At 52.6% G+C, this 24,746-nt stretch overlaps 10 protein-coding genes across 10 annotated transcripts; 6 read left to right on the top strand and 4 right to left on the bottom strand.

Moving 5' to 3' along the window:
* Positions 1–217: 217 nt before the first annotated feature.
* On the top strand, positions 218–5,141 carry ASPZODRAFT_128418 (hypothetical protein). Its single transcript, XM_022722019.1, has 4 exons — positions 218–385; positions 479–3,183; positions 3,240–4,316; positions 4,404–5,141. Exons 1-4 carry the CDS (start codon positions 346–348, stop codon positions 5,037–5,039), a joined length of 4,458 nt encoding a protein of 1,485 aa, XP_022584377.1. The 5' UTR covers positions 218–345; the 3' UTR covers positions 5,040–5,141.
* A 1,725-nt stretch (positions 5,142–6,866) lies between these two features.
* On the top strand, positions 6,867–8,331 carry ASPZODRAFT_149325 (hypothetical protein; the record flags this gene model as incomplete). The annotated part of the gene is made up of 2 exons (XM_022725477.1): positions 6,867–7,866; positions 7,922–8,331. 2 exons carry the CDS (start codon positions 6,867–6,869, stop codon positions 8,329–8,331), a joined length of 1,410 nt encoding a protein of 469 aa, XP_022584376.1.
* ASPZODRAFT_1050427 (hypothetical protein) lies at positions 8,235–9,611 on the bottom strand. The gene has a single exon (XM_022720880.1). The coding sequence runs from the start codon at positions 9,436–9,438 to the stop codon at positions 8,470–8,472; it is 969 nt and encodes a 322-aa protein (XP_022584375.1). The 5' UTR covers positions 9,439–9,611; the 3' UTR covers positions 8,235–8,469.
* Positions 9,612–10,352: 741 nt separating this feature from the next.
* On the bottom strand, positions 10,353–11,850 carry ASPZODRAFT_59299 (hypothetical protein; the record flags this gene model as incomplete). The annotated part of the gene is made up of 4 exons (XM_022728837.1): positions 10,353–10,670; positions 10,732–11,012; positions 11,078–11,406; positions 11,480–11,850. The coding sequence occupies 4 exons, from the start codon at positions 11,848–11,850 to the stop codon at positions 10,353–10,355; spliced, it is 1,299 nt and encodes a 432-aa protein (XP_022584374.1).
* A 2,439-nt stretch (positions 11,851–14,289) lies between these two features.
* On the bottom strand, positions 14,290–14,517 carry ASPZODRAFT_128415 (hypothetical protein; the record flags this gene model as incomplete). Its single annotated transcript, XM_022722018.1, has 1 exon — positions 14,290–14,517. A coding segment is annotated over one exon (228 nt), but the record flags the coding sequence as incomplete, so codon positions are not given.
* Positions 14,518–14,575: 58 nt separating this feature from the next.
* Positions 14,576–16,363, top strand: ASPZODRAFT_1047396 (hypothetical protein). The gene is made up of 3 exons (XM_022720869.1): positions 14,576–14,835; positions 14,897–15,068; positions 15,128–16,363. The coding sequence occupies exons 2-3, from the start codon at positions 14,921–14,923 to the stop codon at positions 16,072–16,074; spliced, it is 1,095 nt and encodes a 364-aa protein (XP_022584372.1). The 5' UTR covers positions 14,576–14,835; positions 14,897–14,920; the 3' UTR covers positions 16,075–16,363.
* Positions 16,197–17,067, top strand: ASPZODRAFT_156894 (hypothetical protein; the record flags this gene model as incomplete). The annotated part of the gene is made up of 2 exons (XM_022726286.1): positions 16,197–16,400; positions 16,458–17,067. Exon 2 carries the CDS (start codon positions 16,624–16,626, stop codon positions 17,065–17,067), a length of 444 nt encoding a protein of 147 aa, XP_022584371.1. The 5' UTR covers positions 16,197–16,400; positions 16,458–16,623.
* Positions 17,068–18,469: 1,402 nt separating this feature from the next.
* Positions 18,470–20,520, top strand: ASPZODRAFT_139213 (hypothetical protein; the record flags this gene model as incomplete). Its single annotated transcript, XM_022724532.1, has 2 exons — positions 18,470–18,478; positions 18,571–20,520. The coding sequence occupies 2 exons, from the start codon at positions 18,470–18,472 to the stop codon at positions 20,518–20,520; spliced, it is 1,959 nt and encodes a 652-aa protein (XP_022584370.1).
* A 392-nt stretch (positions 20,521–20,912) lies between these two features.
* ASPZODRAFT_139212 (hypothetical protein) lies at positions 20,913–23,001 on the bottom strand (the record flags this gene model as incomplete). The annotated part of the gene is made up of 4 exons (XM_022724531.1): positions 20,913–22,313; positions 22,556–22,799; positions 22,869–22,940; positions 22,979–23,001. The coding sequence occupies 4 exons, from the start codon at positions 22,999–23,001 to the stop codon at positions 20,913–20,915; spliced, it is 1,740 nt and encodes a 579-aa protein (XP_022584369.1).
* Positions 23,002–23,339: 338 nt separating this feature from the next.
* ASPZODRAFT_109673 (hypothetical protein) lies at positions 23,340–24,711 on the top strand (the record flags this gene model as incomplete). Its single annotated transcript, XM_022720983.1, has 4 exons — positions 23,340–23,380; positions 23,443–23,608; positions 23,709–24,377; positions 24,442–24,711. The coding sequence occupies 4 exons, from the start codon at positions 23,340–23,342 to the stop codon at positions 24,688–24,690; spliced, it is 1,125 nt and encodes a 374-aa protein (XP_022584368.1). The 3' UTR covers positions 24,691–24,711.
* Positions 24,712–24,746: the final 35 nt, after the last annotated feature.

The raw sequence follows: 24,746 nt of genomic DNA, 5'->3' as shown, positions 1-24,746 counted from the left end.
TCTTTCGCGCAGCGGTTGTCTTTTTTCTTTCTAGCCGTACTATAGTCATACACTCTAGAACTAGAATCTTCCACCATCCAGACTAATAATCATTCCCTTGTAAAAACAAAATCATTGGCAGACGCAGGACTCGACCCGGGCGGAGATCACGTGGCCTGTGCGTTGTTGTCTCTGGCCGCAACTCCCTAACGGAGGTCTGGTGCTTTCCCAGTATATCATGTCCACGACGGTTGCTGTCTCTCTCGCCCCGGAATGCGCGATAGAAGTGGCATGCCACATCCCCGATAGCGCTTGAAAGACAGGGGCATCAAGACAGAAGGAAAAGAAAAGAAGAAAAAACTAGCAATGGAGACTTCACCTCCGGCAAGCTCCAACAATGTGACCGGTACGATGCAGCTACAGACATCATCACACACGCCCGTCGGAAAGGCCTCACCCAGCTAACTTGGTCTTGATTAATTCTTTTCCATTTATCCAGTCGCGTATACCGATCCCTCCGGGCTATTCCCGCTTGTGCAGCCGATCATCGAGCGCAAGCTACCCCTGCGAAACCTGCATTGGAAGTCGCCGAGCCGGCCGGCACGGTCCATCGAGTCGCTGCATATCGGGTTTGTGCCGGAGAAGCATGAGGCGGAAGTGGCATCGTCCAGCGATTTGACGGCGGCGACAGCCGTGCCTCACCGACGGCACCAGATCCCCGGGTTGCGGCAGACGCCGTATCTGAAGATCTATCTACTGCGGTGCGATGACAACGACACCTACAAGGCGAGCGCGAGGAAGGCGCTGCGCGAATGGATCAAGGCGCACGGGTCGACGCCGCTGTCGAGCACGCCGGGCAGCAGTAGCCAGGAGAAGCACGATGCGTTCGAGTGGCTGATCATCCATGTGGTGTCGGAGGCTGAGGGCGCGGGGAAAGCGGCGACAACGGCCTCGAAATGGGGCCGCACGGCCACCACGGTGCTGGAGAAGGTCAAGGCCGACTTCAATGGGTCGTCCAAGTCGGCCGTCGACCGCGTCGTCCAGCTGCGACTGCCCCAGCAGGCAGGGGGAGGGGTTCCAGCACCGGTGCTGCAGCAGCAGGCTGCGGACTTGGCGGAACAGCTGGAGGATTTGGTCGAGAAGGTGCAGAACGGGATCCTCGCCTCGTTCGACCTGCGGGTCGCTCAGTACGAAGAGGATATCAAGGAGAAGGATTCGCAGCGGAGTCTGCCCGGGTGGAACTTTTGCACATTCTTCATCTTGAAAGAGGGTCTGGCACGTGGGTTTGAGAACGTGGGTCTGTTTGAAGACGCCCTCGCGGGCTATGACGAGCTGTCTCTGGGTTTGGATATTGCCATCCGCGAACAACTGCAGGCGCCAGGCGATCAGCTTGGAAGCGCGCTGTTGGCCAGCACTCCGGAATGGAAGGACACGGCAATGAAGGCGCTGGAACAGTCATCATCGGCCAATCTTCAGAAGAAGAAAGATGGAGGTAGTGATGACAATGATAATGACGATGACGATGATGACGACGACAACAACAACAACGACAACAACGAAGAGTTTATTCCAACCTTGGACATCGAAGAAAAGGATTTCCCTCTCGATTCCACTAGGAAGCCGTATCGCGAGATGATCCTGGCGAACAATATTTCGATTTTCGATTTCCGAACCTACGTCTTCTCCCGGCAATTGACTCTACTACTTCGGGCAGCCAGGGCCCCCTGGTTGATTGGGAAAGAGGCTGCAAGCAACCAAAGACCGGTTAACAAAAGCAAGAAGCCGGAAGACCTATTGCTTCTCGCAGAGATCTGTGATCGCAGCACAGAGTTTATCGCCATGGCTGCGCGCATCCTGAGATATGACTTGACGCGTGGTTTGTCCGATGTCGATCACGTTGTCAAGGCAGACGTGATCGGTAACATCGTCTCCTCGTGGGCCTATGCTGCGGTATGCCAGATCCTCCGGCAGATCTTCACCAATAGTCTCACCATTCCCGAGTCTTCTCTCCATCCTGGGGGTCCGTCGAGTACACCTGGGACAGCAGCTGGTGGTGGGCCTGAAGCGGCCCGGTCAAATGTGCCCCGGAGATCCAGCTCGTTGCTCACACCGTCTGCGACGCGTTCCAATCGGTCCGCCAGCCTGGATGTCCACCCGGCAGAGGCGGCTCCTGCGGGCCATCAATTGAGACGTCAGACTCTAGACACGCAAAAGCAGCCGCCAAAGATCACTCCAAAGACAGGGTCTGAACAGCTGGCTTCCGGTAGGGGCGAATTGCTTTCTTTCGCTCGGCGCGTCCTCGAAGAGATTGCTGGTCGCCTGGGCTGGTCGGAAAGATGGAATAATCTTGACCTCCTGTTCAATCAAAATCGAGCGGGCAGCGGAGACTTTAAAGAAGTATCACTAGATGATGGCGATGGTGATGAAAGCCCTCGAGCAGAGGGTGAAGCTGCCAAAAAGATTGGCTCAGAGTCGACATCCACTCTTTCTGGCGTTGACTTTTCGATCTTGAACACCTCCCTGAGGAGTAGGAGAACCTTTCGCTCGCTCTACGAGGAGCTTACAGATCAGATGCACAGGCATTACATCGTGGGAAACCGCACATATTCAGGGGAGATGGCCCTCGCCGATATTGCACTGCTACGGTTCCGACAGGCCGATTACGCCGCTGCTGCTTCGTACTTCCACCAGCTTGCTCCCTTTTATGGGAACAAACATTGGGTGGTTCTTGAAGGAACCATGCTGGAGATGTATGCTCAGTGTCTGAAGGAACTCAACCGAACCGAAGAGTACGCGCGGTCAATACTCCGTTTGTTGGCCAAATATGCCGCGTATTCACAATCTCGCCTGTCAGAGAGACAGAAGACCCTCGAGGCCTCCTCCATCTTCACGGAGGAGTCGCCAGTCGCCTCATATGTACAAGAGTTATTCGATACGTCCGGTGTTCTTCAACGGGACGTCTCTGCGCCTTTGACGGATTTTTTTGCGGATCTGCAATTCAGTCCAGCAATTATCCACCATGAAGATCGGGACGGGTTTCAAATCGAGATGTCTTTGCGATTTTTGCTGGGGAAACAGATCGACGTCGACTCCATCAAAGTTCGCCTTGTCAACGCGGTGGGCTCGCAGAATGAACACTGGATCGAGAAGTCAAGCAAATTCACCGTCAAGTCATCATTGACAAAGATTCTAATCAACTCCTCTGTAGGTTCTTTTTTTTATATAGCATTTGATTTCTTTTCAGTGCTGACAAAATATAGACAACATTACAAGGCAAGTATTTTGTGGATCGAGTTGATATGAGGACTGGCAACCTTGTGTTTTCCCTGGTTGGCAAGAACAATTCCACATTTCCCTTCTCCAAGGACGCCGGGGGCGCCGAGGAAGAGGAGAACCGGCCACATATCTACTGTTATTCACCAACCGAGGGACTACATGCGAAAATCATGTCTCCGCACCATGTCAACCTGGAACAAATGCGGACTTTGGAGGTTGAGCTTTACAGCGGGTGGAATGATATCAAAACGGGCACCATTCGAGTGCGGCCAGCCACGGCTGGTCTTCGACTGCGAGTCGCCGAGGCGGAAGTCGTGGAGGGGATCATCAACATTGATGCGCAGAACGAAACCAGCACCATCGCGTTCAATCGGTTCGGACCACGGTCGTCTGCCCGGTTCCGAATCCCTTACACCCTGGAAGAGAATCACGCCATGCTTTCCGCGAGAGTCGAGGTGGGATACGAGACGGAGCATGGGAAATTTTCCTACTCCTCCGCCTTCAACATTGTTTCGGCCCTCCCCATCAGTGTCAACGTGCAGGATATCTTCAAGCACGATGCTCTCTTCTCCCGATTCACCGTCGGTCCTGCCATGCTGATCCCGCTCCGGATTCTAGAGTGTAATATCCCCAGTTCGGACGTGTATGAGGTGGAACCTAGCATGACCGGTCCGGTGGCGTACAGCGTGTTCCCCAAGCAGCCTGCTTCCCTCCTCTACAAGATCCGCCAGCGCACTGACAGCGTGCCATCGCCCGGGTCGCGGCGCTCCCTGCGACTGAGCGTGGACTTTACTTGCGTGGACGACGAATGTCTGGACGTGGTAGAGAAGAAGTTCAAGGCGGACATCGAGAGCAGCCCGTTCCGCCAATACTCGAGACTCCTGGTTTCCCACGTCGTGGAGATGTTCCGCATGCAATTGACCACCTCTGACATGCAGATGATCGGACTCGTGCGAGAGATCGAGATGCTGTCGTATGAGACGATCCACTGGGAGAGCCTATTGGGTTCATTGAAGGGGGGTACCAACAACCTCCGCGACTGGCTCGTGAATTGGCACCAGGTAGGTTTTTTTTTTTTTTCTTTTACCCTCTTATTAAGAAGATTAAGAAAGAGAAAAGAAAAAAAGAAGAGAAAATAACGCCTGCAGGCCCATCCCACCCTTCAGCTCCCCGATCATCCTACCATTCTCAGTCGACGTATCGTCATCCCTGTCGACATCCCTGACGTGCAGGTGGTACACACCGCCGAACTTCGACTGCTCAACCTATCTGACGAGCCGGCGCATGCAGCGGTTGGTCAGATGGTGGCCGCAGAGCTGCGGCTACGTCATACGCGGCGATGGTGTTACGCCGACAATCTGGAGGCTGCAGGGGCGGCGCTCGAGTTCTCATTTGAGATGCACGCCAACCCGGAAGTGTGGCTCGTCGGCGGGCGGCGACGGGGCAACTTCACGGCGCAGGAAGGCGAGACGACAACCTTCTCGCTGATCTTATTGCCGCAGAAGGCAGGCCATCTCCTCCTGCCTGGCGTGGAGATCAAGACGTTTGTACCGACTGGGGGGGCGGCCACGAGCACCTCCTCCTCCTCCTCCTCCTCCTCCTCTTCAGCAGCAGCTGGAACTCTCTTGCAACGCAAACCTGTTCCATGCGAGGTCGACTACCGTAACCACGGGGAGACGGTGCTGGTGCTGCCGGATCTGAAGAAGACGACCGTCACGCTCTGCGCGTCGAGCGGCACTAATCCGGGGGGAGGGTCGTGGCTTATTGACTCGGAGCGGAGATGATAGTTGACTACATATTCTGTACTGATATAATAATAGATATTGACCCTATACTCCTTCCTACTCTACTCTACTCATATGTAGTATACTCATGCACTACTCTACTCATACTCTTATATAGTTAGTTATATACTCCGTACTCCGTAGTTATATAGTTACTATCCCTGAGCGATCGCCGTATCCGGACTAGCGCCCGCAGAGAAGTGACGGGACGCCCCACAACTCCAATTCTCAACAAAATTGTTTCTGCCCCAACAAGCTTGATACGGACAGGACAGTAAGAAACACTCCTTATGATCTTCTCTTGCGGTCTGTACGGAGTAACTAGAGTAGAGACGAATCGTATGATTGTCGGATGACATGACGGATGAGCAAACAGTATACAGAGCACAGTATACAGAGTACAGTGTACAGAGTACAGTATACAGAGTATCGAGTAGAGTATAGAGAATAGAGCACAGTATACAGAGTATAGAGTACTCCGTACAGTATACAGAACTACAAAATACGGGGTAATATTGAATGGAGTACTACAGTCTTCTACTGATCTGTCACATGCAATGTAAATATCTGAAGACATCCATAGACGAGTACCTACAACTGACGTAGTACTACAGTACTCCGTAGGAAGAACAAACAACCTTGGAACTTCTGTGGCGTCTTAGCAGATGAGCCTTGGTTCAGCTGTACGGAGGACTCCGGAATTCAGCACATTCCCTGCATGTGCCTCGGTCCTACAAGATTGATTGCGGTACTCCGTCCGTACAATAATGTTGGGAGGAAGTCCTGATAGAACTGGTCTCGACAGGCGGTCAGGACGGCAATGTATTTTCGTTTCACTTTTTTTTTTTCGTTTCTCCTTCCGAATGGTGTGATCTGGAGAAACCCCTCAAACCTACTAGGTACCTACCTCTCTCTTAGATATCTGAAGCGATTGGCACGGAGACGCCGTGCTTGCAGAGGACAGCTCTACAGATAGACCCCTGTGAACCTTACTTTACATACCAGCCTGAGAGTAAATCAGAAGTAAAGTAAACCAGTTGATCCATGCGGGACAAGCTGCAGTGTTTATCATATACTACGTTGAGATCTAGACGATATTTTACCGTATGGTAAATACCAAGGGGACATTCTATCTCAACCTTCGGTGGAGGCACAGAGAAAGTTATGGGGCCTGCCGATCCTTCACATGGATAAATGTTGTCTCTGATTGGCTCGCAATCCCTGAGACTGAGGCAAAATGAGTCTTGGGCGGCCGATGATTGGGTGGCGGTTTTCAGGGCCAGAGGGGCAAAAAACAAACCCAGCCCAGGCCCCAAAATTACTGCAGTACGAAAATTACCCCAGCGGTTACCTAGTACCTACCTAGGTACCGTCTTCCTCCCTTCCCTGCGTTTTATTCCCGTTTCTTTATCTTTTTTTTTTCTCCTCCCTCCCTCCCTCCCTCCTTTCTCCCGGGCCTCTTATTTCTCCCTCTCCCCCCTCGTCCTCGTCCCTCATCTTTTTTCCCCCCTCCCTGTCCATCGATTCTTGCAGGCACGCCAGGGTGGTCAGGTGTCCCCATTCACTGTGCTGCGTGTGTGTGTGTGTGTGCATCTCTAATCGAATTGGAGGGATTGGAGCTGTGTAACCCCAGGATTGCTATTGAGTGGTAAGTCCCTCAGCTTTGGATTGCCTGAAGGCGACCACTGGATCAGATCATTTGGTAAATCATTTGGTTGAATCATTTGGTTGAATCATTTGGTTGACGCCTTCCCTATATACTCTGGAATCTATTGAGTACCCGCTGACTAGATAACAGATAGTCATTCATCTCAAATACATTACAAAATGTCTTCGACCGCTATCCCCAAGCGCGTTGCGCTGCATCGTGCTCCCGCCACGGACTCGTCGGCAGCCAGCTCGGTGACGGCGTCTCCCTTCGACAGCCCTCGCCAGTCCCCCTCGAGCACCTCGCTCTCCTCGCTCGCCTCGGACTCCGAGTCCAAGCCGAGTAAGATGCTGGATACCTACGGCAATGAGTTCAAGATTCCCGACTTCACCATCAAGCAGATTCGCGACGCCATCCCCGCCCACTGCTTTGAGCGTTCCGCCGCCACCAGTCTGTATTACGTCTTCCGGGATGTCGCCATCCTGGCTACCGTCTTCACCGTCTACTACAACTATGTGACCCCGGAGACCATCCCCTCGTACCCGCTCCGCGTGGCCCTGTGGGCTCTCTACACCGTCGTCCAGGGTCTCGTCGCCACCGGCGTCTGGGTCCTGGCCCACGAGTGCGGTCACCAGGCCTTCTCGCCCTCCAAGGTGCTCAACGACACCGTTGGCTGGATCTGCCACTCCTTCCTGCTGGTCCCTTACTTCTCCTGGAAGATCTCCCACGGCAAGCACCACAAGGCCACGGGCAACCTTGCCCGCGACATGGTCTTCGTGCCCAAGACCCGCTCCCAGTTCGGCACCCGCGTCGGCCGTGCCGTCCACGAGATCTCCGAACTCATGGAGGAGACCCCCATCCTGACGGCTACCAACCTCCTCCTGCAGCAGCTGTTCGGCTGGCCCATGTACCTCCTGACCAACGTCACCGGCCACAACAACCATGAGCGTCAGCCCGAGGGCCGTGGAAAGGGCAAGAAGAACGGCTACTTTGGCGGCGTCAACCACTTCAACCCCTCCAGCCCCCTGTACGAGGCCAAGGATGCCAAGCTCATCTTCCTCAGCGACCTCGGCCTGCTTATCATGGGCCTCATCCTGTACACTCTGGGCTCGCGCTTCGGCTGGATGAACCTGTTGGTCTGGTACGGTATTCCGTACGTGTGGGTTAACCACTGGCTAGGTAAGACATAGATATCTATCTATCTATCTATATTTGTTTGATGCTAACGAATCAGTGGCCATCACCTTCCTTCAACACACCGACCCGACCCTCCCCCATTACGAACCCGAAGTGTGGAACTTTGCCCGTGGCGCCGCGGCAACCATCGACCGCGACTTCGGCTTCGTGGGCCGCCACATCCTGCACGGAATCATCGAGACTCACGTCCTGCACCACTACGTGAGCACGATCCCCTTCTACCACGCCGACGAGGCGTCCGAGGCCATCCAGAAGGTGATGGGCACACACTACCGCACCGAGGCGCAGACGGGCTGGACCGGTTTCCTCCGCGCGATGTGGACCAGCGCCCGTACCTGCCAGTGGGTTGAGCCTACCGAGGGCGCCACCGGCGAGAGCAAGGGCGTCCTCTTCTTCCGGAACCATAACGGTATTGGTGTTCCGCCGGCTAAGATCCCCAAGGCTTAGAAATCTAGAATATAGAAGTAGATGCTTTAGCTTTGTTGTTCTTTTCCTTTTCTTTCAAAATGCATTTTCCTTTTTTTTTTCCCTGGATATCACTACGTCCTCATGGATATTAATATTCCGTATCCATAGATATCATTACTATCTTTCTACCATGTAGGCTTTGTGTCGTAATCCGCCCTCCCAGATCTCATAATCGACTTCCCCCACCGCCGTCCACGGCGCAACAGCAACCTTCATAGTCCGGCGGATATGTGTATCTACAAGTATTGGCTCCGGAGTAGACTCCTTACGGGTCTCTTTCGCGTCTTGAGATTCCACCGTTGGTTGCGGGAGGCAAGGCACCGGTTCGATGATCTGGGATTCCTCCTTCTTCAGGGCTATCCGGCAGGCGATCTGCGTCGACCAGACGAATCCCAAGGCGGGTGTCTTGGGTGCGGAAGAGAGCCGGACACTGACACGCCCCGGTAGCGAGGGGCGAGCAAGACCGAGACCATCACCATTATGATCATGATCATCATGATCGTCGTCTCCCCATCCTGTGAAGAAGCGCTGCTGGTGGGCGAGGCTGAGAAGCTCGTTACGCTGCGGATCAGTGCCGACAAGGTAATAAGATCCGTCGAAGCGGTCATCATCGAGATAAGCGGGTGGGGATGGGGCTGGCGAGGAAGGAAATGGGGGGGTATCTAGTAGATGTGAGGTGATAGACAGGCGGTCTCCTGCTGGCGCAGGACGCGCAACAGATACACGCGTACTGCTAGGCGTTCGCGACGGATAGAACGATTCGAACCGGTCGGAGACCTGGTTGGCGACCACGACGGCAAGACCTTCGTCCTGCGCGGCGAGGTTGCGGAGCAGGTGGCCTAGTTTGGCGAGGTGGGAGGAGCGGGCGGCCAGGGCGAGCAGCGAGTCTGCGGCGTGTTCGGCTCGGTAGTTGGCTGTGATGGAGTCGAGGACGACGAGGCCGACGTCGTAGCGCGCCACGGCGACGGGCAGCTGGAAGTGTAGGATGTGGTCTTGTGTCTCGAGGTCCATGGCGTTGATGGATAGGATGTTCTCGAGCGAGGGCTTGTCGGCGGTCTCCATCAGCAATGGGTTCGTAGCTAGCATCTGCGTCAGGCGTGATGTCGCCAGCGGCGCCTCGGTGGAAATGTAGATGGCCCGTTTGCCCAGACCGTGGGGGGGTGGTAGCTGTACGGCCAGAAGGAGGCTGAGGAGGAATTGGGTCTTGCCGCTTCCACTGGGGAAAAATTAGCCTTGAATCCTTTTCTCCTTTCTGTTCTTTTTCTGGTTGTTTCCACCTTTCACCCGTCACTTCTGTCAAATAACCACTCGGTATCCCTCCGCCCAGCACCGCATCCAAAGCCGGATCGAGAGTACTGATGGTGCACCATCGCGACAGATCCAGTTGTGCAGAAGGTACAGGGTCGTCGTGAGTCTCGTCTAGCTCGGTTTCATGCCTCTCAATCTCAAAGCCGACGTCGCGGTGCAATGCTTCGATGACCTGGGTGCACAGTCGTCGAACGTCTGCGGGCGGCACGTGGGCGCGTTTGGCGATCTCAAGGGCATCGAGAGTGACCAGGTCGACGGTGGTGATCTGATTCCGCTCGAGGGATGGCAGGATATGGCCGTAGGACGTGGTTGAAAAGCCAGGCAGGACTGAGAGCAGATCCATAGGATCCGTGTCGAGGTTCTGTTGGGGAAGAGCGCGTCGCGGGGAGAAATAATCAATTACGCCGCCTAGTGGAGATGAGCCTACCAAGACAATAATAATAATAACAATAATACTACTCATCATAGTAATATACTACTAGTAATAATAATAATAATAATAATAATGTATACTCTTTTGCAATCAAGTATCCTTTTACTATCTAGAATATATATTTTGACGATTCTAAGAGTTGTAATCCAGATACGTCCAAATACAGATAGCTATTCAGTATATACAAATGAAAAAAGGTGCATTGAATCTCTATTTCTATTCTTCTCTATTCACCTAGCCCCTTCATCATCCACTCATCCTATAAGAGTTCCAAAGCCGTCGGCCGGTCCTCGGGGTTCCACTGCAAGGCCATTCGGAGCCAGCGCAAAAACCCCTCTTTGTCTTCCCCTTGAACGTTCTCGGCGAGGCTTTCGAGAGTGATATTTGGAATCGGGCTGACTTTTTTCCAATTACCCCGCTCATCCCAGAAGACCGAACTCAGGTGTCTCTGTTTGCGGAATTCGGGTGGCGGAGGACCTAGCAGGGCAACCAGTGCCGCCATATGGACGCGGTCGTCAAATATACCATCCAGGTTCTTGCCATTGATCAGGGTGCGAGGGCTAACAATGTCCCAGGCCTTTCACATAATCAAGATATTAGCATCTTATAGTCAACTCAAGTCTCAATCCTTTACTCACGACCATGGCAAGATTCCAGATATCAACCTTGTACCCCCAATTCGATCTCAGAATCACTTCGGGGGCTCTGTAGATGTTCGGCATGATATCGTCATTGTGCTCCTTGTCGACCAGTCGAGCTTCCCCAAAATCAGTGAGAAGTGGCAGCCCACCCCGTGAACGGAAGCCCAAAGACTTGTAGATTGTTCGGTCGTTGAGCACCTTTCTTGGTGACGGTTCTCTAACTTCAGCTTCTTCGAATCGAGAAAGGTAGCTTGCATCTGGTCCGGGGAGCAATAGATCTTCAGCTGAAGGTCTGCGACAGTTAGTCCTATTTATACTTATAAGAGGAGACCGAGGGTATTACCGGTATGGATGACATGACACTCCGAGTGCAGATAATCCAAAGCGACAAGTATCTGTCGGATTCCTGGCTTCATATCATCAAGGGTCATTGTCTGCCCAGGAAACGTCTTCACCAGAAGATCTGCACTTGTTCCGAGAGGCTCGTGAACAAGGCAGACGTGACGGCCATGAGGGCCCTGGATATAAAAGTGGTCGAGAAGTTTGCGAATGAGGTTTCTGCCTGGATGTCTTGTCTCCACTGAATCTATGTGCTTGTAGATATCCAATTCTCGCTCGTGATCCCTATTTTCACCCGTCACGTAGATCTTCAGAACAACGTGCGTCGATGCGCTGTTTCATATTACATTAACCTGTTAGTAATGGCCATGATCCGGATAACATGAATAGAACAAACCGTACCTACATCAAGTCTTTCGCAAGCCAAACTGTTGAAGTCACCCCATACCCTATCTTGGCAAGAGTTTGATACTGATCATTGAGTATCTCGCCTTGATGGACTGGATAATAATTTTCGGGCCGGTATGTGGGCAAGGTCTCTTCGTCAAGCTCGATGGATTGATCAAGCAACTCAAATCCTGAGCTAGGGAACACTCTCGGAGTGCTTGACCACCGTGAAGCCGACAGAAATGTTCGACGCGGCACGGATTTGGTTCTCGGACTCGACGGTAGGTAGATCCGGTGACGGCAAGAAGTAAAGGGTAGAGAGGTAGACAAGCCCCTGCGAACTCCAGGTATGCAGATAATCGAAGCCTCTTTTTGTACGACTCGCTGCATCGCGAAGGTGAGCACAGGAGCGGACTCCAAGCGCGTGGTGGAGGAAGTGCCAAAGAAGGTAGGACCAGTGCTATCATCACATATCATGATTAGTCATGTCTGTTGATATATAACTGACTACTAGGCAGTCATTAAATGTCTATTACTTCCTAGCATAAGACTTCTTAGAGTAGACCATATAGTATAGTTACTCTGTATTCTTACATGGACAATCATGAATTAAAGTAGATCTCAAATAATTATATAATTCAGCCTAAGGTAGCTCACTCTTATTAATAGTCAATTATAGAATAGATTTATAATTAGTACTACTATTATATAATTACTAGGAAGTATTCTGACTACCACTTTCATAACTGCTTACCACTGAACCAGAGTAAGCCAGAGAGATCAATAATAGTTAGTTACCTAGTTATAGAGTATACCTACAGATAGTAGAATCCTTCCACCTCCGAGGTTCAAACCCCGGAATCCTTGAGTAACCCTTTCCGGCCTAGCTCAAGGTGCGCTTCTTCATCTTGATTGGGTGGTATTCTCTCTCTCGGCTTGTAGAACACGGATAGATCCGAGTCAGAAACTTGGCATAAATTTACAAGCAGAGCATAATTAGGAGTTAACTAACTACTTAGCTAGCAAGTTAGCAACCAACTAGTTCATCCTGAGATTAAACTTGATCCTTCTCATATAATATATGTAGTATTGCATGGAGTACCCTGTAGTACTATGTACTGTAGCTAGTAGTTATGTGCCTAGCCAGTAGTCAGGTACAACCAGTAACACCGCAGTACGATCTGATTCTAGCGCTAGGCTACGCCTGTACTCCAGACAGGACCTTCAAGTCTCAGCAAAGGGTGCATGGACTTCCTTGCAGCTTCTGTCCTGTCTTCGGGTGCAAGTTTAACCGGACAGGGGTTGATTAGACTTATCATAGCTAAGCCTACAGTACATACCTAGTACATAGCTACAGAGTACTGAGTACTCCATATATGTAACTATGTAGTACTCCGTAGGGTAACTACCTAGCCAACTAATTAATAAATGTCTTATTAATATATTAGGATCACCACTATGACTATAAAGCACCCTCATTTAGAAAGTACTCTGTATGTATTACGTATGGGACGGTCCGGACGGAGTATGGCCGGGGAGTATACGACGCACAGACAGTCATTTAAGCGCTAACTGATGCTGATGGGCCCCCCGGGACCGTGGGAGGCTGCCCCTAGGTCACACTGCATGCAGATATGATTGGATGGGACATTCCCCATAGGCCGGATATAGTTTGGCTCACCTGCGGACCGCTCAGGTGGGGATAGCGCCTAACTTTACCAAAGTTACCAGCAAATTCTCCAGGGCCCCAAAGATAATCGATTCCCGCGTTCCGCCAAACGGCAACAGGTCATTTTTGGTCGGCAAAGAGTTCCAAGACAGAGCATCAGTACTGGCAATCGATCTAAACTATGTGTTTGTTTATGGAGTAATTGTCTGCTTTAGCTACTATGTAGTATAGTAATCACCTAGACGTAAATCTATCCTACTTGTACATAGTCAGTAGTAACTAAGTACTAGCCGTACGCGTACGACAAGGTTGTAGGGGACTAACCAGAATAGTACAAGTGTATAGAATAGGAGATACCGGCGAGAAGATGAGAATAAGGGATGAATAGATTAAACAGGTTTGTGAGTACGGAGTAAGAAATAGGAGTAATAATAGATTATTATTTTTTAATAATTACTACATATTGTATTAGTTATTTCTCTGAGCTACTATAACTACTACATACATACCTAGGTACCTAGTAGTTACCTATGTATATGTACTGTAGTGCTGACAGGTGGCAACCCCGACCCGCTGGACTGGGTGCCCAGCACGCAGGTTCAGGCTCAGCTTGACGGGAAGTCGGGTCCATCTCGACGACACTATGCGTTTGTCTAGGAGACATTGAAACCCACTTTGTCTTCAGTATAAGCAATTAGGTCTTATTGTTCGACCAAGAATAAGCTTCAATTTTGCCATAGTTACCTCATTACCATTAACCTAGTATACCAGTACCAATTAAATCATAATCATACTCTGTACCTATACTACCTATAGTTAATTACCTACTACATAATACCCAACTATTATGGCGTAGACAGTCTCTGTCAGTACCAAACCAAACCTGCTTCAACGATCTTCCCGCTAGTTTTAGCCTGCGCCCGGGCCACAGACCATTGCCACCGAGACATAGGTACCACATATGTAGTAGAGGTAGGTATTAGATGATGATATTTAGACAAAATTGAGATATAAAAAATAAATATTTAAAGATCTTCAAATATTATACTAATACTACTACAATTATAACATACAATACCGTACTGTAATCGGGAATGCGGCAGCCAAAGCTAAAACGGCTGGCCCGAAACTAACAAGCCTCCGTCCCCCTCACGAGCCACTCACCGTCCATCTCTCGCTCGTCTCTCCTCCTGTTCCTCCAGTCCTCCGTACTTAGTCACTTCCCTTCTGCTCTTCTTCTTATTCCTCACCTCCCCCCCGGTCTGCCTCAGCTCAGCGCTCTCCCCTCTTCTGTTCATCCGGCCTTCGACCTTTTGATAACCCCACTCTGCCTTCTCGCCTGGTGGACGGGGTTGTGACTCGTGACTGGTCTTCACGCGATTATCGGTCTGTTTGGATGAGAGAGAGAGAGAGAGAGAGAGAGAGGGAGAGAGAGTGCGAGTAGTGCGTGTGTGTTGTTTTGGGGCCGACCGTCAGGAGACTTGAGAAAGTTCTTGACTTGATCCATCACCAATTTTTTTTTGTTTTTGTTTTTCTACTGGAAAAAAATTATCGTCTCGCCTTTATAATCCTTCTGTTTATATATCCTTTCGACCTTCAAACTGTCCTTGACGACTGGTGTTGTCTGCTGTGCACACGCCTAACGGGCTTGACGTCTGAGCCATCATATCACCACCTCATCTTCCCCCCCCCCTGCGTGTATATATGTATGGTTTCATTTCTCGAGCTGAGCTGTCTTATCTCTGTCTTATACTGACCTGTCGATAGATATATATCGATTGATTTGATACAATGACGACCAGAATGCCTCTGATGGACCCGGCCAACCAGACCCGGAACTCGGCCAGTAGGGTGACGAGAGAGGGCAAGAAGCTCACCTACACCTTGACGGTTATGCAGCAGCCGGAACGGGCCAGAGCTTGTGGATCGGGTGCGAAGTGTATGTCTCTGTGTCAACGGATGCGAGAGAAAGAGAGAGATGTTTACTCACAGTCATAGCCTCTGCCGACCGTCGTCCGGTTGACCCGCCACCGGTTGTCGAGCTGCGCATCCACCAGTCCGAAGTCAACGATACCGACCAGGGAACAGACATCACCTTCCAATATAATGCCAACTTCTTCCTTTATGCGACTCTTGAGCTCGCCCGTCCCATCGCCCACGGCCGGGTCGCCGGTAGCCCTCAGACCCCCGTCCTGACCGGTGTCCCCGTTGCGGGCGTTGCCTATCTGGATCGCCCCAGCCCAGCCGGTTACTTCATCTTCCCGGACCTGTCGGTTCGCAACGAGGGCCGCTACCGCCTGAACTTCCATCTCTACGAGGAGGTCAAGGACCCCAAGGATGCCGATCCCAACTATCCCCTGTCTACCGCCGCCAACGCCAATCCCGGTAAACCCGCCGCGCCTCAAAACCACATGCACTTCCGCGTCGACGTCAAGTCCCTCGCCTTCAACGTCTATAGCGCCAAGAAGTTCCCGGGTCTCGCCACTAGCACCTCGCTCAGCCGCATCATCGCCGAGCAGGGTTGCCGCGTGCGGATCCGCCGCGATGTCCGCATGCGCCGTCGCAGCGACAAGCAGGCCGGCGCCGCCGGCGGTGACGACTACGACTACGAGGATGACCAACACGCTCTCGCCGCCCGTTCTCTCGCTACCGATCGGTATCCCACTCCGGAAGGTTTCCCTGTCAAATCCGTCATCGACCGGCCCCGCTCCACCAGCAACAGCAGCGTCGTGGAACCTCCGCCGTTCGCCGCCCAGCGCCGCCCCTCGGCCGCCCCGGGTGAATATGGAGGATACCCACAACAGCCTCCTGTTGCCTACCAGCGAGCACCCCCCGCGCCGCCCACTCCAACCCCGCCGCCAACCCATCATGCCGCCCCGCCTCCTTCTGCGCCTCCGGCGTACCAGTCGCATCTCTCCTTCGGTGCGTCCCAGTCGCAGTATTAGACGCCACAGTTGCCGCCCAAATTGCATCAAGCAGTGATCGCGCCGCCTCCGCCTCAGTATCAGCAGCAGCAGCACCATCATCATCCGCCGCCGCTCCCGTCCGCGCAGCCAACCGGCAGCAGCCTCTACTCCCCTCGCCTCTCCAACACCGCTTCAACTCGCAGCCTGTCAAACACCCCCTATTACGACACATTGCCTAACGGATACCCTTACCCGCAGCCGCGCCAAGCACCTCCGCCGCCGCCGCCGCCACCACCACCAGCGGCTCCCACGGGCCCCGTTGAGCGCTCGTCATCGTATTCCAAGGCCGCCCTCCCACCCCTGCGGTTGGATCTGCCCAAGACTATGGGTCTGCACGCATACCCGGACAGCCATCATCATAGTCACCTTCATCATCCACAGCAGCAGCAGCAGCAGCAGCAGCAACAGCAGCAGCAGCAGCAACAGCAGCAGCAAGAACAACAACAACAACAACAACAACAACAACAACAGCAACAGCAACAACAGCATCATCACCACCGCCTATCCGACCCCAACGCTTACCAGTCAATGACACCCTCCACCCCAGTCCGCGCACAGACCCCGACGTACTCAACGACGACGTACTCCAACCCGGCTCCCTCGTTGCCGCCCATAACTACTATGGATTACGCGCCTAGCCTGCCGCAGCAGCCGTTGCGCTGCGCGTCACCTGGCTCCTCCGCCTTCGACACCACCACATCCGCCAAGCGCTTGTACTATGAGACGGAACACACCCTGTCCAAACGCACGCACGAGGATTCGTTTGGCCCGGAGTCACAGCGCTCGCTACAGAACGGTGCCCGACCAGACTCGGACAGCTACCCGTCCCGTGAGATGTTGGAAGCGATCCGCCTTGCTGCACGGCGTGACCCCAAGGCCGATATGGAGTACAAGCGGGCCAACGGTCGCACGGCGATGCGGGCGCCGCCCACGCTCGAGGAGGCTAACAAAGCTCGCGCCAGGGCTCGCTGATATGATACCATCGATCTTTTGGATACCTTTCTTTTTGTTGTTATTGTTGTTGTATATGATTCCCTTGATCTTCTTGTTTTTTTTTTTTTCTTGTCTGGCTCCTGTTTTTCAATCACTCGCCCAAGACACGTTCATGATGGGTCCTTTTTCCTTGGGTTGAACTCTTCGATCCTTCCAGTTTTCTTTTCCTTTTTTTTTTCTCTTGTAAGGCTGATTTTGGCAATCTTGGAGGTGTTTTCTTTCCAGTGGTCTATTTTCTCCTCTTTTGTTTATTGTTTTATTTCCACCTCCCCCCCAATAACCTCTTTTCTCTCTTCTCGATTTGTCTTCTGATACAGCACATCTCTTGCATGCAAGATCGGGTGATCTTTTTCAACGTGCTTTTATACAATTAGAGTTCTCCCTGCAGGCTCATGGTATGGATACATCTCCTGTATGATCCGAGTGCTTGATTTCATCTATCTTCTCCTTGTCAAGGGAACATCAGCATGCACTCGACCCTGTTCATTCCAGACAGACTTTCACTGTAAATCTCTCCTTGTCTCCTTCATGCCCTGAGTTTTTCTCCTTTCGACTCTATGCGGCTGGGTGGCCTGTTTTATCTTCATCTGTATGTTTTTTTTCTTCTTCTTTTTCGTTTGGCAAATGTTAAAAAAAAAAACCGTGGATTGATCCCGGTCTATTCATATTTTTTTTTTCGACTGAGTATGCTGTGAGAGGGACCTGTGGTCGTCCATGATATGATCTTTTTGCTATAATCGCCTGCTGGTTGTGGCCCAGGTTTGCTTTATTATTCATAGGAGACGAACGACCTCTTGAAGAGGCAATGTCTTAACTATTTTCCCGTTGTTTTTAATTCTTTCTTCTCCTGTAAGGCGACATTGGTAAAATTGGAATTGGAATGCTCCGTTGAAATAGTTGGATGCCTCGAAGGTAGAACCTTGCTTGACTCGGAGAATACAACATACTACATAACCATTAACTACCTCGGCATACAGTTAACTAATTGCCCTTGCAGCCGAACTCCTAGTCACTCGACTAGTTATTTTGGAAATAATGACCGAGTGACTACGCAGGCAGTCCCCCATTAACTATTACTGTTCTGGCTTTTTGACGCGCTCGCGTCCTAAGCAACCACCATAACAACAACAATAACACTCCGAACCCCCGCCCTTGCTACCACTAGGGAAACTCATCTGTCTTTCTATCTAGCACTGGTCCTGGACAGGAGCCAGGTCCCCTGTGTCTAGGGTATCTTTCCTCCTCCATTCCTCTCCCCTTTCTTTTAATTTCCGCTGCATCGCTTTTATTATCTCTTGCGTCGCCGGTTCAACTCTCGTGGGGGGAGGGCGGTAAAACACTGAAACAGGTTGAAGTGAGGGTCTTGGGAAGCACCGGAGCCATGGCCGAGGTTTGTTACCCAACCAAACATAGAGACAAAACATCTATTTAATTCAGAAGTGAAAAAGGAAAAAAAAAACTAATGATTAGCCCTTTATACAGGTCACACTCGACACGGACCCCCTCCGCGCAGACCTGCAACTCCAACAGACCCTCCAGTTGACCGAGACCGACGAGCCGGAATCGCCGGTCACGCACAGAGACGAAGGATATCACGATGGCAATGAATCGTGGGTGGCTTCTTCAGAGTCCGGACGGTTCGACGATGCAGAGGAATTTTTCGAAGAACAGGAGGATGTCATCCGGAAACAAGACCATCCCCATCACCATGTCCCTGTAGCCGAATACTCCCCCTCGGCAAAACGACGGCGATCGAACGACTGGCCACTCCAGGAAGACAAGAATGAGCCTCGCCGCCGGGTGGCGGCTAACAACAACAGTACATCCTACCGTTGGTCTCCACGGTCTGGGAGACGGGCGGCAAGTGGAAGTGCAAGTGCAGGTCGACGGTCCCGCTTCATTGAGGCGAGCATGAATGACAGCGTGAGCGAGAAACCACCGAGTATCTTCCTACGCGACGAAGCGCAGCACCAGCACCAGCAGCAACAGCGTGCATCGGGGGTGTTTCGCTTTGGAAAGGCGCTTGTCTCGGCGTTCAACCCGTTCGGCGTGTGGAGCAATGTCTCTGATATCTGGCGCGGTCCGCATGCGAGCCCTAGTGGTGCCGGTGCTGGCAATCCCGACACGCGGAACGCAGATGATACCCTCGCCCGGGCGGAGCGCGCGTACGCGGAGCTCAAGAAGGCCGGATACAAGGGGACCATCAAGGGGAGTTATCTACAGGATCACGGGACGTCGTCCGAGCATCCCCCTCCGGCCCAGTGGTCTGCAGCTCACTCGAGGCAGAGCTCTGCCGCCACCGAAACCCAGGTTGGCGGTAGCCATCGCCGGCACGACAGCGGGAGTAGTTCCATCCGCTCGTCGCTGCACGATCTACGCCGTGCCAAATCCGCGCTGGGCACTTTGTACTCCGGGCGGGGGTCTGAGGAGTCGGACCGCACGGGTGTGCGCAAGCAGCAGTCTCGCAAGGATCTGTTGCGCCAGGAGAAGCTGCTCAAGAAGGTGAGTAATCTCGAGGAGAAGCTGGAGCGGGCACGACGCGAGCTGCGCGAGTTGGCCAGAGGAGAAGATGTCGACATGGCGGACCAGAGGGAGATCCAAAGAGACAATCAAAGGGGACAAACACATACATATCCCCGCCGCTTTGTCCCCGGGGCACTCCCCTCTCTCCCCTCGGAGAGACTGCTCGACGCCCAAGCAGCGGACATGGAGATCTCCGAGCCATCAACCCCACAGCCGATGGCTCTCGACAGTCCATCCCGTAAGAGGAAGTCTCCCGAGGTGTCGCGCAAATCACCAAAACAAGCGCAACCTCATCATCATAATAATAAGAATAATAACCATACCACCCCACGAAGACATAAGCTCCAGAAACACCGCAAGGATGACAGCCCGGGCTCAGTCGAGCGACAGCACAACAACCCAGACCAAACCCCTAGCGACGACGAGTCTCATGCCTCGAAATACCTCCGTCCGCCTAGATCGTCGTCGAGCGTCGGCCGTGCGTCGGCCTCCACTACAGCTCTCAGTCCAGGTAATAATGGGCCTACCCCGTGTCTACGCATGAAGAAAGGCCGGATGGATCTCCGCGCGGGCAGTAATCCGACGAGACCTCTCTACATGCATACCTTGTCAAGTCATGATCTATCTACTACCCTGTGTCGAGACGAACAAGAACACGAGAATCATCAGCATGATGATCAGAATCATTCATTTGAGAACAATGACGACGACGAACACGATGATGATGATGTTGATGATGATGATGATGATATCCCTCCTGTCCCTCCACTTCCGAAAGAACTCGCTGGGAGAGCATCGCCTGTTAAGAAGAAGAAGAAGAAGGGCAAGGGCTTGACAATGACAGGACCCAAGGATGGGAAAGAGAACAAGCATGTAGACGAGTTTCAGTGGCCGGATGATATTTTCTAGTCTACTAACTCACTACTTCTAGTAGTCCCTCTACAAGAATCAAATAGTAATAGTAGAAGTGGCAGTGGTAGTCTTGATTTAGTAACTACTATGCAGTAAATACTATGCAGTAATACTGAGTAGTACTAGTATGGCATTGATTACCTATGGTACATGCATAGGCGGGCATGACAAGATTCTGTCCGACAACTTCCATCCCTCCTGCGCCGAGCTGAAGACGAAACCATGAACGTGAGAGAGAAAAAAAAAAAAAAGATCAATACATCAGTCGTGAGTACATTGCAGGTCAATCCATGCATAGATAAGAGAAACCAGGCTAATAAACAGTGAAACACCGCGGAACACCGTTGGCAGTCCAATCATAAGAAGTTGAATCGAGGATTTGGAAAGGGCTACGCAGACTGCGCTGGGACTCCGGTCGCCTGCGAAGGACGACCACGAAAATTACCGCGGCCACGAGGATTATTGGTGTAGCCTCCACGGCCGTACCCGCGGCCCCGGCCTGCTTGTCCACGTCCCCGGCCCCGGCCGCGGTAGTTGCTGCGATAGCCGTCGACGCTGCCCTGACCAAAGGTCTCGATGTTGCGTTTTTCTTCTTCGCCGCGCCACTCACGCCCGCCGGCCCGGGTGCCCGTGCCTTCTTCGCGGTCCCGTGCTTCGCTCGAGATGTTGTCGAAGAACGAGCTGGCCTTGTTGTAGCTCACACCGGACGTGGCAGGTGCGGGCTGTTCGCCGTTGGCATAATCACCATGCGAAACCGTCTCCACAGGAGCCGCCGCTTCCTCGACCTCAGCCGCAGGGGTACCAGAAGCAATGGCTTCCTTGACCAAATCCTGCTTGTTGAATCGGGCATTCGCCGTCTCAAAGTCGTAGTCTGTATCGGGCACTTCAATCTTCTTCTGACCCTGATACTGCTGTCCGCGGTGGCCGCCACGTCCCCGCGTTTGCTGTTGCTGGTGAGCACCACGCGGCCGAGAGCCGTCGTACGGCCTCAATTCATTCATCTTCCTAGTGAGGTTATCCACATTGGAATCTCCCTGTTGGGGCTTCTTCTGCTGAGCACCTGGCTGGGGCAACTTGGCCATAGCGGCTGCAACAGCTGCAGTGGCCGCGCGAGTAGCCTCGGTGATTGCGGACTGAGCCGTTCCCTGGGACACATTGTTGGCTGGGACGCCGGGAGCATTTGTTACAGGGACTGGAGGCTTCGAAGCGGCGGTGAGAGGGATGGCAGGGATCACACGTCCGTTCTTCGGTCCGGTTGGGGGTTGAGCCGGGATGGTCGGAACATGAGGATTAGAGGATGCCTGGACGGCTCCGGCTACGGATGGTTTAGATTCCACGGGAGGCACGGATACCGCCGCCGCAGCCGCAGGAGCAGGCGTAACGTTTCGGCTGGCCGGCTTACTTGAAGCCTTGTCACCAGCCGGGAACTCTGACGTGGGCTTGGAAGGGTTTACAGGACCCCCACCCGGGCGTTGCTGCTGAGGAGGGGTATGTTGCTGCTGCGGACCAGGGGGTCCGAGAGGCACCTGGGGAGGGGGGAACTGTCCTGGTCCCTGTGGGAATCCTTGTCCGGGAGGAGGAAACCATCCGGGCGGAGCTCCATAGGGCATGTTGGGAAAACCAGGTCCAGGGGGGAAAGGAGGGGGCCCATAGCCGCGTCCGTAAGGTGGGTAAAAACCTTGGAACTGGGGCGGTTGTTGGGGATAGCCAGGAGGTGTCTGACGAGGGCCTTGAGGTGGCTGCTGTGGCGGTCCCTGCGGACCTTGGCCTGGTCCAGGTCTAGACATACTCTGCGATCGTTAGTTATTTATTTCTTGGAAAACAAAGGCGTTCTTTGAAAAAACAAATAAGAAAACAATTGCGACAATGATCATCAGAAGGAAGGCAACGGAAATCTCCACACGGTTTTGCGCATTCAGAACAGGTCTGTGAGTTTACATCCGAAATATTTCATCATATGATCATACTTGCCGGCAGGTGGCATGGTAGAAAGATGGCAGATAGAAAATAAAAAATAAAAATGATCACTTACCCCTAGGATAGCAGGATCATCAGGAACCTGAGGCGGGTTTGCTTGTGCTTCCTCCTTTTCTTCCTCGGCGACACTGATGTCCTTTACATCGCTGCCTCGAAAGACAATGTATTCATAAACACTAGTCGACGGGGCAATTTCCTCGGCAGGATTGCCTCGCCTTCCTTCCGTGCCATACGAAACCACATTTTCGAGAGCTATCGTCGAGGCCTCAGGATTGATCTCATGTAAAGTGCCCACATAGCTGTCACCCCAGTCAGTACAGCACGAACACCCGACACCTTTGCTCGACGACGACGGCGACGTGACTTACCGAATATCGCTTTTGGAAATCAGATTGAACCTCTGACTGCCAGCTGTTAACGCCCACCCAGCCGCATAACCCCTGGCTCAGACCAGGGCCTCGAGGCACAAGAGACTGACCCGATCAAATGGTTCATATCCATACTGACACCCGCGAGACAAAGAATTAGAAAGAAAGAAATAAAAAATAGAAAAGAAATAAAAGGAAATAACAGTAAACAGTGGAAAGCTAGAGGTAATAGAGAAGAGGGAGAAAGGGAGAAGAGAGAGAGGGAGAGAGAGAGGGAGGGAGGGAGAAGTGAAGAAGGGAAAGAAAGAGAAGAAGGAAAGGAAAAGCTTTTTGTGGAGGAAAAGTGGCTTCGACTACGGTGGGCGGCAGAAGCTCAAAGCGCAGGGTTTTTGCAGAGACGCGAATCCATTATATAATAGAATTGGGGTCTCGCGACTGGCCGATCTCAGCACCGTTATTATCGTCACCACCATGTCGCAGTCCTCGAACCGAGACGATTTCTTCCAGACCACGTTTGTGATGCCTTTCTGACTGTGATCGCCCGCCGTCTGGCCGTCACTGACCTCGCTTACAGTGCCTCCCTCGAGGAGCAGAAGCGGAAAGATGCTAAGGCTGGCAACACACACGGCCGCCCCGTCAATCTGCAGAGCAAGATTCTTGCCCTGAGAGCGGACCCGGGGGGCGCGAGGGCTGTTTTTGTGGCTCAAAGTGGCGGTACAGTACGGAGGGTGCTACTCGAGGTGTGTTGGTTTTTTTTTTTTTTTTTTTTTTTTTTTTTTTTTTTTCTCTTTTCTATCACTCTGTTGTTCGGTGTTTTTGGTATACTAAACCCCGCTACAGACAGGAGAAACTACGACGGTATACAAAGGACCAACGGCACCATTGACGAGCCTGTGCTTCAGTGAAGATGGCAAGCTGGTGTTTGCAGGGTGTTGGGACAAAAAAGTCTGGAGCTGGGAGGTGGACTCGGGCCGTCCGATGAAGCGGTACGAGGGCCACACAGATTTTGTCAAGGCGGTGGTTACCGCGAGGGTCGCTGGCGAGGAAGTCTTGGTGTCTGGCGGTGCGGACGCGCAGATTATCATCTTCAACATCGCTAGCGGGCAGCGGCTAGCGGTCCACAAGGGCCATGCGCGTGGAATCCAAGACCTTGTTCTTGATCCGCTTTCGCTCGAAGTCGGGGCAGCATCGAAACCGGTCGTGGTCAGCGCGGGGAGTGATCGGGAGATCCGCCGCTTCGATCTGTCCTTGGAGAGCAGCGACCAGACAGCCCTCGAGCCTCTGCTTGCCCATGAGACTAGTGTCTACAGGCTGTTCTTCGATGCTGATGGGGACCTGTGGACCGCGTCCGCGGACAAGACCTCCAAGTGCCTGGTGAGGGATGACGAATGGAAACCCAATCTGGTGCTGGAACATCCGGACTTTGTACGAGACGTGGTCGTCTACGAAGCCGGCGGGTGGGTGGTGACCGCCTGCAGAGACGAGGAAGTGCGCGTCTGGAGTCGATCGGTATGTATCTCCATTCTCTTCGCTCTTCTTCGAGTCGCCTTTCTTGTTAACTAACAACTTACAGACCGGAGAGCTTTACCACACTTTCTCCGGTCACTTCGAAGAGGTCACCTCGCTTGCCTTTGTCGGTTCGACGATCGTCAGTGCTGGGATCGACGGAACCGTCCGCCAGTGGTCGTTGAGGCCCGACGAGCTCCGCCTCGCTGTCGAGCAAGCCAGGAAGCCCCCGGTAGAAGAGGAGAACAAGCCGGGCGACTCGTTGCTCACGGAGGAAGAAGAACGCGAGCTTGCCGAGCTTTTGGAGGACGACTAGTCTCTTAGACAACATATATGTAAATACGAAAATAAATAAGCCATGTTATAAAATAT

This window comes from Penicilliopsis zonata, assembly GCF_001890105.1.
Source record: "Penicilliopsis zonata CBS 506.65 unplaced genomic scaffold ASPZOscaffold_2, whole genome shotgun sequence".
Taxonomy (NCBI): Eukaryota; Fungi; Ascomycota; class Eurotiomycetes; order Eurotiales; family Aspergillaceae; genus Penicilliopsis; species Penicilliopsis zonata.
This window is presented reverse-complemented; position numbering and strand designations above follow the sequence as displayed.